Source organism: Drosophila grimshawi, unplaced genomic scaffold, assembly GCF_018153295.1.
Source record: "Drosophila grimshawi isolate 15287-2541.00 unplaced genomic scaffold, ASM1815329v1 contig_311, whole genome shotgun sequence".
NCBI lineage: Eukaryota > Metazoa > Arthropoda > Insecta > Diptera > Drosophilidae > Drosophila > Drosophila grimshawi.
In genome coordinates this window covers 14,200,437-14,213,971 of record NW_025063098.1, presented here as the reverse complement: position 1 = coordinate 14,213,971, position 13,535 = coordinate 14,200,437, and the positions used below count along the sequence as shown (strand labels likewise).

The following is a 13,535-nucleotide window of genomic DNA, read 5'->3' as shown; positions in this document are numbered from 1 at the left end:
GCTATCTTAGTGACATTTCTTGCAATTGGTTAATAATATATCAGGGTATATAGAAGGATATTTATCGATGTTCTCTCTACAAACGGGCAGACTGACATGGCTAAATAGATTCGTCTTTTGATGGTGATTAAGGAAATTTTGATTGCTTCTTTCTGCCAGTTAACAATTTCATTAAACCCATTATTAATGGGTTCAGAGAATAAATATTAAACTTACAAATAAAGTATTCATTTAACTACAAAATTCGCAAGAAATAGGAGCAGAACGCTATGAAATGTTGATAATGTTATGTTATTATAGGAAACGCCTACTTGTGAAATAATGTTAAATATTAATCTAAATTTAATCTCACACTGAGTTATGTTTGGAATGATTGGGGGTAAGAAAATTATACCCATTAACCTAAAAAGCCTAACGGAATCCAGGCTAGTACTTTGTAATTAAAAATCTAAGGGTGCAATATAAATGGGTAACTGCTTTGATTTACTAGGTCCAACACGCCCTCAGCCAACGGAACCAATCGCGAAGAAAATAATGAGTTCAACACACTACTATTGCTATAAATGTATATATAAATATGTGTATATGTATGGGTATAGCCACAAAACTAAGCGCCTCAATGGGAGGTTAATAACCGAGTAGCATGCAAATTAATTGCAAAACATTTAACCCAAGTTATGCAGCACGAGGCGCCAAATGCCCAACCGCTCCCCAGCCCCAGGTGTGGCAGGAGTCACAGGAAACATAAACCCGGCATGCAAATTATGCAGCAGACAGCTAGTTGGCTAGTTTATATTCGGATTCTGCTGACCCACTCTAATGTGGACTAATTAAAAGTTTTAAAATAAACTGCCAGCTGATGGAAGCCGGGCGGGTAACCTGCCAGTTACCACCTGCCGGCAGAGTTCGGCAGGTGGCAAGTTGCATAAACTGGATCTAAAATTTAATTTGGCAGATAACTACTTTAATATTCGAACACAAAGGCGACAAAGTGCCTGGCAATGTTTGCGACTTGCCCCACATCAACCGCATCACAAAAGTCAGCATTAATTTAACAGCACAACAAACAGTCACCAAACAGGGGGGGCTTGAAACCCCTACTGTCGCTGCTCTTTTTGCTGCTGCTGTTGTTGCAGGTTGTGTAAGCGACTTAAGAGTGCTGAACGCAAAATAACTTAAAAGCCGCAAAGTGGCTGGCAAAAACTATTTAAGTTTATGCGATAAGAACAATAAAAGTACAGCAATATGGTGGTGACTCTCCCCCACGCCCACGTGCCACCCATCCCCATTCCTCTCACTCCTTTCATACTGAGTCTTATTCTCATTGCCAACCAGACGCTTTTTCCACTCGTGTTGAAAGTGCTGCATACTTCTAGGCAACCGCAATATTATCATTGTGTGCGTGTAAGTATGTGTGTGTGTGTGTGTGTGTGTGTGTATGTGTATGTGTGTAGCACTTATGTAATTATGGTAATTAAAAAGCACAGACTTCGCTTGTTCTCTTTCTTCCACCTTACCTCTCTCTCTCTCTCTCTCTCTCTCTCTCTCTCTCGCCTGACGCACATAACTTGGCTTTCACATTGTGGAAAACATTTTCCAACTCCACAATGGGATTAAGTATTTAAATTAATATGTTATTCTGCCAAACTTACAATCAGTTAAGCTAATATAAATGTAAATATATATAAAAAGCCAGATATAAGTGAAAGATGTCTATTTTATTCTTAATCACATCTCTCTTATACTGCACACTGGCTTTGATAAGTTAGTTGACTCTGTGCTTAAAATAATTTGTAAATTTGGTCAAGTTAAGCAGAGAATATAAACGTATGTTTTTCATAAAAAAAAGTTAATTTTCTTATTTAGAGAATTTAGTTTTGCTAGCTTATTATATAGGTTAGTTATATCCGATATTTCTTGTTCTTGTAGCCCGAACCCATTAATAATGGTTAAAAGGGTATAATAAAGTTGAAGGCAGGAGAAGATAAGTCCGAACCCATACAGTATATATGTTCTTAATCAGCATCAACAGTCGAGTCGATTTAGCCACCTCCGACTGTAGGAACCATACAATCCCAGAGACTAGTTTTATTGAACTGTAAAACTTTCAGTCTTTAGTTCTTATCGCCTCTTAGATCAGGGCGTTTCTTTATTCATACAGGCGGAAAGACACACAGACAACTTATCTTTTGATGCTGGTCAAGAGTTTATATAAGTTTATATACCTTATGGGGCCGCAGTTAATTCTTTCTGCACTTTTCCTATCCTTTTTAATAATTTTTTGAAGATATTAAAGGCTTAAAGGAACTTAAGTTTGCATGCATAAATTTCACAGACTTTGTTACTATTGCTGCTTGTTTCGCAATTTAAAATGCAAATGAGGTAGAAAACATCCGATTACAATTTAAACACAAAAATGAAATAATAAGCACAATTTGTCATAATTTTATGGCCACTTTAGAAATTGATTCGTTGGCATCTGAGAGATTAATATATTAATTATTTATTTTTGGTTTGCTTTATTGTTTTTTAATACTTCAATATATTTAGAACCGCGTCGGAATTTACAGAGGCCGTTCAGTCAGTTGTAGAGTTTGAAAATTAAAAAAAAAAATCACTTGACATGGAGCCAGTAAAAATTATATATTTATATATTCCTCTACCTAATCAATTTGGTGGTGTAATACAGTTATAATCATAAGCAAAGAAAAGATTTGCATATGAAAATCAGTGTGCCAAAAAGCAAATTGATGCAAACTAATAGCTTGGCCTGCAAATGATTGACTCCAATGGCTAAACGATTGGCGAGACACATAAGCCACCAAATGGTGTGGCTAATACTGGCGCCGCAGATGCCACCGAAATCAAGGGCTTTCACTTTTCGAACCATTTGCCATTTGGCTAAACAGTAGCAGCGGTCGAGTGGAGTTTAAGTTAAGTATTCACCTTTCACACGACTGCTGCCCGCTTGCATGCGAATGAGCTCATTGTGAGTGTGTGCTTCTGGGCGAGTAGAACGAAAGCGAACTCGAAACGAAAGCACAAATCACAAAATGTTGTCCCATTGTTGTTCACATCTGTGTACTAGTTGTAAAGAGCCCTCACAGCTAAGCCGTAAGCAAAACAGCTGAGAGGGAAAGAGGGATGCGTTGCAATTAAAAACTCACGATTTTGTACTCGACGCACGGGAAATGAATTGAAATCAAGCGCGATAACTACTTTTTGTGTTGATTATGTGATGTGCTTCGAATTGAAGTTGATGTTTGCTTGCTTGCAAATAATTTCACATTTAAAGCGATTAAATTTCGCTTGTGGCCTTGGTCATCGAGTGCCCCTCAACGTGTTGTGTTTGCTTTTTGGTCTGGCTACTTCAATTACTTGGGTTTATTTTGATTTGAGTTTTTTCTTTCTTTACTTTGGCCCACGTCTCGCTGGCTTGCTGATGAATGGGTTTTCAAAACATCATTAGATAGTGTCTATAATTCTGTAAAAACAAGTTTTATTTATTTTTTGTATCTTTTACTTTGCTACTGGAAAGTAGTTTACAACAATTTACAGTGCGTAACCCATAGTGCGTATGATTAATTAAACAATTTCAAGCCGTATTTATTTACATTTCAACAACGAGCTGCTTGACTGATGCGAGCCAATTAAACCTTTGAGTTTAGGGTCACAAGAAACAATTTATGAGTTAATAGAATCTAGAGTAGCTTATACTTAGTATAGTCGAGATCATGCTTCTAGATTGAAGCAGAATCTCATAAGGACAACGGAAATTGGTGATATGATAAAAAAATAACTTCTTTAATAGTAATAAAACTAGGATAAAACTTTCGTCAAGCGTTAACTCGAAATATATGTTATTCAAGAACTTCTTAATTAAGTATGAAGTGCAAACAGGCATATTTCTAGACAAACTTTTAAAATTTTTGCTTAGTAAATTTGAAGTATAAGCATACTTATTTTTAGACAAACTTTTATTTGTCTTAGTAGTATTACTTTTTTTACTATTTATATTTGAAATTTTTCGGGCTTGCTTTAGGGGCTTTTTTAAGCTGACATATTTAATATTAAGCTGTCATTTGCAGTGTAAACATGGCATTGACTGTTTTATGAATATTTGTATTCTATATTTATTCATAAACCAGTAAAGTTTTGACTTATTGAAGTAGCAGATATAATAATAAAAACAACAGTTGGCACCTCACCACAATAATGGTATTCATACATACATTTACAATAATGATCAATTATATGCTACTTATCGCACATTAAGCAAATAAAGATTCTTTTTAAAGAACTCGCACATCATTTATATTCATAAATTCTCCAGCAAGACCGTTTGGTCATTTGGCAAACGCTTTTGCTTTGTTCAGGTTCAGTAAGCAATGTTCAATTGCAATCTGACAGACTCATCAGTGTCATTCGCAGAAGCCATTTTATTGGCAAATAACACAAGACATTGAAATGTTATCATAATCTACTGGGCAAAGACAATGGACATAAGAGAGCCAACCAATCTTTGTTGAACGTACCGTAAATATTTGCTAATTAAACATTTCTACGTTTGTTTTTCATAGTTTTTTGCTGTCGAGCAATAATAATAATAAATTTGACATCATTGCGCGTAAAAGCATAAAATTATCAAGCTTGTCTGCTGCTGGTTCGAACATATTTATAAATGTAAGCGGCTAAAGCAGCTGCTGATTTGGCCAGCTTAGAAGCAGAAGAACAAATAAAGCGCAGCGTAGCTTATTGATAAATTCTCGACAGCATTGAACCCGCCGACACCCGACTGACCAGCAACGACCTAGTGATCACTTAATATTAATAGTAAATAAACACAATATTATTATGATATTTGATGATGCCGGCAACCCCTAATACCTCAAGCGCATTAATATATTTATCATTTACTTGACTAATTTTTATGATTTACCTTCAATTTACAAAATGCTCAAGCGCCGCCGACGCCTGCGCAAACGTCGACGTCTCAGTCTCAGTTTACGTCTCAGTCTACGTCTCCGGCTCAAACTCGGACTTGGTAAATGAAGTAAACTGGCCTTGCCGCGCGTCAGTCTTCGCTTAACATTTGCGCGACGCGCTTGGTAGTCGAACCCGCTACTGTCTGTCCGCCTGCCTAGCTGCCTGACTGCCCGCCCACCTCCAACTCCAGCACGTACAATCTTGATCGTGTCAGTCACCGACAGTCGACAATCGACAGTTGACAGTCGACAGTTGACAGTGTTCGGTTGATGATTGGGCTGTTGTATTTTTGGCGCAGCGTCCAAAGCGGCTTAAATTATTGAATCCAATTTTGAGCTAAGCTTGTTAAGCGTGCAGTGTTTTTATCAGCCAAAATGCCGCAATACAAATTCCAAACGGTAATTACAAAACGGCATTCAACAACATTTACAAAAGTGCAAAAACAATAATAAATTGTACAAAACATTTATAAGCTTACCTTGTTCAGATAACAGATCTAAAGCTAACGAGTTACTTGTGAGATCAATGCGATTTTTAAGTTGTTTCCTATAATTTTTTGACAGCCTTGAACGCTTAATACATAATCCATTTTTCGTACATAGACTCCATGTTATTTATCATCAAAATTTGATGGTGATTTTAAATAATTAAAATTAGTTCCATGTTATTTACCATCAAAATCTAATGTGTGCTTCAACTAATATTAATAAGTTCTTCACAGCCAAATTTTTGAAATGCCTTTTTGTTTTTGGTACTTTGAGTTTAAAACAGATCTCTTAATCTAATCAATTCTTAAATGTCTGAGTTTAAAAGATTATTTATTGTGATATATCTCTAAATGCTTATTCTATGACTTTTAATTCTAAATTCAAAACCTTTATATTCCAGAAATTTTAATCAGTTCTTGAAAGGCAGATTTTGAAATGGATTTTAACTTCCAAAATGCATTAAATTTGAATTAAATTCAATTTCTTCATGCAATTTAAATGAATATTAAATGCGAAAATTTACGAATTATTTTGATGCCCATTATATTTTAAACAAAGTTGAAAATATACATATCTCGTTAACTTTTAATTCTAATTGCAGCTCCTTTCTCCAGCACTGCTCATCTGCATCTGTTGCAATTTCAACTTTCGCTGCACACTGGCTGCTCCTGTGCCATATTTTGAAGATAATCTCGTCGACTATCCAAGTTCACCGAGTGAGGTGCTGCCCATTGAGCCGTTGCTAATATATCCCGAGCCTCGTGAGATTTTTTACCAGGCGCGCACAGCCAATGGTGATGGGGAGCGGGACATTATCTTTGTGAAGTTGCTGCAGAACAAGTTGGATGGCTATCATCCTAAGAAGCAGCACCTCGTCGAGAAGCCCAAACGCAAGGAGCTGAGCATGAAGGACATCTTCTTTGTGAAGGCGCGAGCCAACGGGCAATTTAGTCATGAGCGTTTGAAGGTCTATCGACTGCCGGAGTTCTTTGCCATCAGCGTGTTCCGCAATGACGCGAAGAAAATGTGAAAGATGGATCTAGCTGGTAGCTAATGTTGCATACACGATGCACTCCAGATTTTTAGTTTGTATGTTATGCTTAAGCCGCTATAAATAAATACCTCAGACGTTGTTTAAGTCCACATATTTATTTTTATTTCTTTTGTGGCTCTTATCAGCGAGTTGCTTTTGTCGACGATTTACATGTATACATTTCAATTATTCATAACAAAAGACAGCCGCCTGTTGTCGCTGAATTATGGGGCGTCAACGCACCCCTCCCCCCTTCAAGCAACTGCCACTGCTCCCCCCTCGCACCAACACACCGCGTTCACGTCAAGCGGCAATTAATAACTGTCAGTCAATTGGTGGCTCCAACTAAAGCCAACACAAAGCTCCAGCATCACAACAAAGAAGTAATCCCTTTTGTCATTGGGCGTCACAAACCGCGGGCCAAAACATTACGTCAAAAATGATAGAAAGCAAAAAAAATATTGAAAAAAAAAACAGCAAAAGCATAAAACATGAATGGAAAGCTATCTCCAAGCCGCTGCGTAAATACACTCGCCAAACAAGTTAACATACATTATGTATGTGAAGCTAAAATTTCAATGGAAATCCAATAGTTATCATTTTGTGAAGCTAAAACTCAAGTGGAAATTGAGCAGTAATTTTGAAACTCAAATGGTAATCACATTGTTTTTTGCTGTGTGTAGCTAAAACTCAAATGGAAATTGAATAGTTACTTTTTTGTGAAGCTAAAAGTCAAATGGAAGTCGAATAGTTATTATAATATCATGATTATATTCAACCAAGGTTTTTTTTTCATCACACGCCTAAATTTTCCAACAGATTGATTAATTAGTTTTAGTTGTATAAAAAAAGGTTTTCAAACAGGAACAACATTTTTAAGCCATATTTATCATTTGATAAAGTAAACTAATGATGATAAGTAAGATAAATCAACATAAATCGTAGCTTGTAGTAGTTTGGATAAGATACATTTCAAAGCTAAAAAGGTTTAGCTACAACAACTTCATTTAAATATAGACAAATTAAAACCACTTTAAAATTGAAAGTCTCCTCAAATGGAATGGAACACAAATGTTGCTGGCCATCTACGAGCTCGTAGACAATTTCTTTTACAAAAACACTTGCACAGTCTATTATAGTCTTTCATATTAGCCTCGGCAAGTGTATAAATATAAAGCTCATTGATTACATGCAAATTGTATATAGTTATATTATTTGCAGAATCATTATAGTTGATGCCGTCAAAAAATGTTTTCCTCAACGCGTTACAAATTCAGTTAGTTGCCCAAAAGACTCAATTGAAATAGAATTTCAAACCCGTTCGAAACATGAACTCTCAATGCAAACTTTCGCCAAACTATTTTTTGGGGGTTCAAAGCACGTCTCCAACTAAACAATGCAGTACGCGCACTTGCTCCACTTGCGAGATGGACTAAGAAAACAAATTACTTTGAGTAAATACGGTCGAACATAACAATTGAGTTGTCACAATTATGAAAAATTTAATTAATCGCTAGTTGGGAGCACAGTCAGCTCAAAAATTATACTTAGAATATACGATAAAAGTTAGTGCATGCTTAGTTGACCATCAAACGCGGTGCAATGTTCATGGACATGAGCTCCTGGAAGAGCAGCTTGGCCGCATACGGCAGGCGCACCTGTGAGATTTGCGTCTTGTTCTTGCAGCCCTTGCACTCGAACGTGTTGTTCCGCAGATTCGCAATGGCAATCAGGCCGCAGAAGTTGCAAATATGCACGCGATACGGATCGGAGACCTCAAACAGACGTTCGCGCAGGAATTGTGCGGCGCCGTGCGAGATTTGACAATCGCGCTCCATCTCACCGAAACGCAGGCCGCCGTCACGCGCTCTGCCCTCCATGGGCTGGCGCACAAGAATCTGTACGGGACCGCGGGCACGCGAATGGATTTTGTCGTCGACCATGTGCTTGAGACGCTGATAATAGGTGGGACCCAGGAACACCTTTCCAAACATAAACAAAACAGATTAAACTGGGTACTCAAAGCAAGTATTACCGTTTGACTCACCTGGGCATTGATTTTGCGACCGGTGTGACCATTGTACATGACTTCATTGCCACGCAGATGATAGCCGTACTCCTGCAGGAACGTGGATATCTTCTGGACATTCACTGCATCGTTGAAGGGCGTGGCATCACCAATTTCGCCCTTGTTGGAACCCAATTTGCCCTGCAGGCATTCGATCAAATGACCAATTGTCATACGCGATGGAATAGCATGGGGATTAATGATGATATCGGGCGCCAGGCCTTCGCATGTGAACGCCATATCCTCCTGGCGATACTGAATGCCGCACGTGCCTTTCTGTCCATGACGCGAGGCAAACTTATCGCCAATCTGTGGTATGCGCACGGAGCGCACACGAATCTTGCAGAACTTGTAGCCCTCGCTGTTCAGTGTCAACATCACTTGGTCCACAATGCCCGTTTCAGAGTTGCGCAAAAATGTGGACGCATCTCGCTTGGCGAATCGCTTCGTATTGCTGTCCAGCTCATCATCGTTCTCAGGCAGCGTAATTGTCTTGCCAATGACGACATCATCGCCAGAAACACGTATGCCCGGCGCAATGATGCCATCGTCGTCCAGTTTGTCGTAATGAGCATTCCTCATGCCTTGGCAGGTGCCTCGATGTGGTTTCTCAAAGTTCTCCTCCTGATCACCGACACGCTTATTCTCCGAATCCTTGTACGAACGGTAGAACACCGATCGGAAGAAACCACGCTCCACAGCCGACGCATTGAGAATGACAGAATCCTCCTGATTGTAGCCAGTATAGCACAAAATTGCCACAATCGAATTAATGCCGGCGGGCAGCTCTCGGAACCGCAAATACTCCATAGAACGTGTGGTGACCAGCGGCTTCATTGGATAGTACAGCACGTGAGCAAGTGTGTCCATGCGCACATGGAAATTGGTTATATAGACGCCCATAGCTTGCTTGCCTGAGAAATAGAACAGAAGGCAGGTTAGTTGACTGAATTTTGGAACGAATCCCAAACTTACCCATAGCACTTTGATATGTGTTACGTGGACTCTGATTGTGATCTGGAAAGGGTATGATGGAGGCACAGACACCCAATATCATGGCCGGATGAATCTCACAGTGCGTGTACGTGGTACAATATGCATAGTCCTTGTCCTGCTTGAGATCGTACGGTGACATGGCAATCATGACAGTCTCCTCCTCGAGGGTGTCGATATACTCAACGACACCAGACGCAACCAGCACCTGCCAACTGTAGTTGTTGTAGTCGCGTTCCTTCAACATTTCCACATGCGTCTTCTTCAACAGCAGCGTACCATTCTCCACGATGAGCAGCGGCCGACAGATGCGGCCCGCATCCGTATAGATACGGATCTCGCGGTCGCGAATATCGCGAATCATTGAGACCTCCGAGACAATGATGTCCATCTGGCGACGCAGCTTGCGCAGCGTGGCCATCAGCTGCTCGGGATCCCGATGTATGCCCACCCAACAGCCATTCACAAAGATTTTCGTTGCATCTGCAATGGCCGAGGGCGCAATTTCCTCCAGATTCTCCATGGACCACTCCTCCAAGAACTCCAGAATTGGCGATGGCTGCGAACCCACCGAAATATAGGCCATAAGTGCCAGATTCTTGACTAGACCAACAGCAGCGCCCTCCGGTGTCTCGGCCGGGCACAACATGCCCCAGAGTGTGTTGTGCAGCTGGCGGGGCTTGGCCAGCTTGCCATCGCGTCCAATTGGCGAGTTGACGCGACGCAAATGGGACAAGGTGGAGGCAAAGGTGAGACGATTCAACACCTGCGAGACGCCGGCACGCGCCTGATGCGCCTTCTTCTGATCCCCCCAATTGCCGGTGGCCAGCGAGTAGCGCAGTCCATCCGTTATAATGTTTGTCTTGATGGCCAGCTCCAGATTGAAATCCTTGCCACGATCAATGAACTTCTGCGTGTACATGCGCACCTCTTTCATGAGGTTCTTGAAGAGGCCGCGGAACAGGAAGGCCAACAGTGGACCAGCCAAATCCAGACGCTTGTTGCCATAATGATCACGATCGTCGAGCTCGCGACGACCGAGCGATGCGAGCAGCAATCGATGTACCATGTACCCCAAGAAATATGCCTTCTTTGTCTCACAGAAATCGGAGACGCCCACATGTGGCAACATTTCCTTTTGCAGAATTTCCTTGGCATACTTGATACGCTTATCCTTGGTGACACCGGGTCTTGCGCCGCGTGCTCCAATGAAATTGAGGGCGACATTCTGCTCCTGCACAACGAACGCCTCGTCCAGTGAGGGTTTCACCATCTCCATCATTTCCGGATCGTCAAAGTCGTAGATGATGTGCTCCAAGATATCACGATCGGCCACAAAGCCCAACGCACGAAACACAATCATAATGGGTATTTCCTGTTTGATATACGGCAAAATTGCTATGATGCGCTGGCCAATTGCAGACTTTTTAATGTTCTGCGAGCCACGCGCCATCATGTTCACCCAGAGCGTTGAGGTGGGACGTGAGCTGTGCTCCAGACAGGAGCGTATTTCAGTTTTGAACGCATACTTGCCATCTTTCATGCTGAACACGTAAACAGTATTCGTGGCCATTTTCTCCTGTGCAATGAGCACTTTCTCCGAACCGTTGATGATGAAATAGCCACCGGGATCGAGTGGACACTCGTTCAGCTCAGTCAAATCACGATCAGTTAGCTGGGAGAGCAGGCAATATGTTGATCTCAACATAATCGGAATTTTTCCAATAAACGTTTTCTGATGCTGCGTCTCAACGGGATCCAGACCCTCCACGTTCTTTGTCTTTGTGATATCTACATACAGTGGAGCCGAGTAAGTCAGATTACGCAAACGGGCCTCATTCGGCATCATGGGACTGGGCGAACCATCCTTCTCCCAATGCGTCGGCTTGGACAGGTAGATCTGTTCAAATTTGAGCGAGAAACGTGGCGGCGTCTCCACCTCGCCGGATGTGTGCTGTGCCTCCGCCTGCAGCTCAATGGCCGGCGAATCCTCCACAATCCGCTGCACGGACATCTGTATGAACTCATCGAAGCTGTCCAGCTGCTGACGCACCAAACCCTTCTCATCAAAGTACGCGTTGATCACAATCCAGCAGGCCTCCTGCCACAGCTCGTGCGAGATTTCTTCCACATTCTCCTCCTCGAAATTCTCTGCAAGTGCATTTATTATTCACAACTATTCGATTATTATGCTTAGCGCTTCAGTCGCCATGATCATTTTTTTCTTTTCTTTTTGCAAGCGGCGTGCGTTGCAATTTTTGTTTGGATTTTTTCTTACCTTCTTCATTTTCGTACATAATATTAACCAAATAGTTTTGGTGCACTTTGTGCACGTACAAAAATTGATAATTTAATGTTTTTACACTCTTTTAAATGTAGAATAAATTGATGAAATTGCAACTGAAAAATATTCTGCAAACACCGCAAGCAGCGGCGTTTTTTTTATGTTGGGAATTGCGATGTGAAATAAACTTATCGATATTTTCTTAGTGTTGCAGAAGGTGCAAATTTATCTTATAACGATAGCACAACAAAAATCACACGAGAATGTGTGCTCCTCATATGGAAGAATATATTGGAATTAGGAAGAAAAACGTAAACTTTTTAAATAATTAAGTAAATAAATTTAATGATGCATTTAATTTATTTAAATTTTGAGAAGACAACCACTCTTTCAAGTTAATCGGGTGTTTGTTTTGCATTGCATCGATATTACGTGTACATCTCTAGCAGTTATTAACAGCTGTTTCTCACCTCGCATGTTTTTCCTTTTTCGTTTTTATTGTTATTCAACGCTGGATTGCACATGAGTTTCTTTACAAAAGGTGGTCGGTTCTTGATTACCGGCATTCTGCCGGGCATTGGCATTGACCGCAGCGCCGACGATGTTGTCGACAAGGAAAGCAAAACCTACAAATCTTTCCTAGCCGAAAAGAGACCCGAAGAAACCGGCGCAGAGCGACTAAAGCAAATGTTCACCGTGGAGTAAGTTGCTCATCAAACGCAAACGGAATTACCAAAACTAACAAAGTGTCCAATATGTATAACTAGTGAATTTGGCAGCATATCCTCAGAGCTGAACTCCATATACCAGGCGGGCTTCCTCGGCTTCCTGGTCGGCGCCATCTATGGAGGTGTTACACAATCGCGAGTTAGCTACATGAATTTCATGGAGAGCAATCAGGCAACGGCCTTCAAATCACACTTTGATGCCAAGGTGCGTTTTGGGATATTCCCTATAGACCAATCAGTCCTTACTATTAATCTTTATTATTTCGCTTTGCAGAAAAAGCTTCAGGATCAGTTTACGGTGAATTTCGCCAAGGGCGGCTTCAAATGGGGCTGGCGTGTGGGTCTGTTTACCACCTCCTACTTGTAAGTGTGCATTCCTCATAGTGTGTGCAATGCACAGCTGCTAACTCTGTTCCCTCTCTGTTCTTCTACCGGCAGTGGCATCATCACCTGCATATCTGTTTACCGGGACAAGTCGTCCATTTACGAGTACCTCGCAGCTGGTTCGCTGACTGGCGCTGTTTACAAATTCAATTTGGGTCTGCGGGGTATGGCGGCAGGAGGCATCATCGGTGGATTTCTGGGCGGGGTGGCTGGTGTGGCGTCTCTGCTGCTGATGAAGGCGTCGGGCACTTCAATGGAGGAGGTGCGCTATTGGCAGTACAAATGGCGACTGCAGCGAGACGATAACATTCAGCAGGCGTTCAAGAATCAGGCACAAAAGGATGCTCCCGAATTGTTTACGGCGCACGATAGTCGCGTTGGCGACAAGGCTGTAACATTGGACTCGGTCAAGTGAATCGCTACTTAAATGTTTATTTAGATCGTGTTTTTTATTTATATTTAAATAATAAATTGCAATAATGTCCTTTTAAAGTATGTTTTAGAGACAAATACAATTAAGGAAGCCCAAGTTGGTGGCCACTGCTATGCTTTGATTCAGTTGGATGCCTAG

General features: G+C 41.1%; 3 protein-coding genes across 3 annotated transcripts; 2 read left to right on the top strand and 1 right to left on the bottom strand.

Moving 5' to 3' along the window:
* The first annotated feature begins 5,111 nt into the window (after positions 1–5,111).
* LOC6570397 lies at positions 5,112–6,611 on the top strand. The gene is made up of 2 exons (XM_001996584.3): positions 5,112–5,384; positions 6,076–6,611. Exons 1-2 carry the CDS (start codon positions 5,361–5,363, stop codon positions 6,502–6,504), a joined length of 453 nt encoding a protein of 150 aa, XP_001996620.2. The 5' UTR covers positions 5,112–5,360; the 3' UTR covers positions 6,505–6,611.
* A 1,373-nt stretch (positions 6,612–7,984) lies between these two features.
* LOC6570411 (DNA-directed RNA polymerase II subunit RPB2) lies at positions 7,985–12,029 on the bottom strand. Its single transcript, XM_001996583.3, has 4 exons — positions 11,847–12,029; positions 9,551–11,719; positions 8,555–9,489; positions 7,985–8,489 (listed from the first exon to the last, which is right to left on the bottom strand). The coding sequence occupies exons 1-4, from the start codon at positions 11,863–11,865 to the stop codon at positions 8,085–8,087; spliced, it is 3,528 nt and encodes a 1,175-aa protein (XP_001996619.1). The 5' UTR covers positions 11,866–12,029; the 3' UTR covers positions 7,985–8,084.
* A 270-nt stretch (positions 12,030–12,299) lies between these two features.
* On the top strand, positions 12,300–13,493 carry LOC6570410 (RPII140-upstream gene protein). Its single transcript, XM_001996582.2, has 4 exons — positions 12,300–12,553; positions 12,620–12,785; positions 12,855–12,943; positions 13,019–13,493. The coding sequence occupies exons 1-4, from the start codon at positions 12,375–12,377 to the stop codon at positions 13,377–13,379; spliced, it is 795 nt and encodes a 264-aa protein (XP_001996618.1). The 5' UTR covers positions 12,300–12,374; the 3' UTR covers positions 13,380–13,493.
* The last annotated feature ends 42 nt before the right edge of the window (positions 13,494–13,535 follow it).

Coding starts and splice junctions, on each gene's coding strand:
- LOC6570397 (XM_001996584.3), top strand. CDS start 5,361: ATGCCGCAATACAAATTCCAAACG. Junction 5,385..6,075: donor CGCAATACAAATTCCAAACG/GTAATTACAAAA, acceptor TTCTAATTGCAG/CTCCTTTCTCCAGCACTGCT.
- LOC6570411 (XM_001996583.3), bottom strand. Junction 9,490..9,550: donor CACATATCAAAGTGCTATGG/GTAAGTTTGGGA, acceptor TCTATTTCTCAG/GCAAGCAAGCTATGGGCGTC. Junction 8,490..8,554: donor GTCGCAAAATCAATGCCCAG/GTGAGTCAAACG, acceptor ATGTTTGGAAAG/GTGTTCCTGGGTCCCACCTA.
- LOC6570410 (XM_001996582.2), top strand. CDS start 12,375: ATGAGTTTCTTTACAAAAGGTGGTCGGTTCTTGATTACCGGCATTCTG. Junction 12,554..12,619: donor AAGCAAATGTTCACCGTGGA/GTAAGTTGCTCA, acceptor ATGTATAACTAG/TGAATTTGGCAGCATATCCT. Junction 12,786..12,854: donor AATCACACTTTGATGCCAAG/GTGCGTTTTGGG, acceptor TTCGCTTTGCAG/AAAAAGCTTCAGGATCAGTT.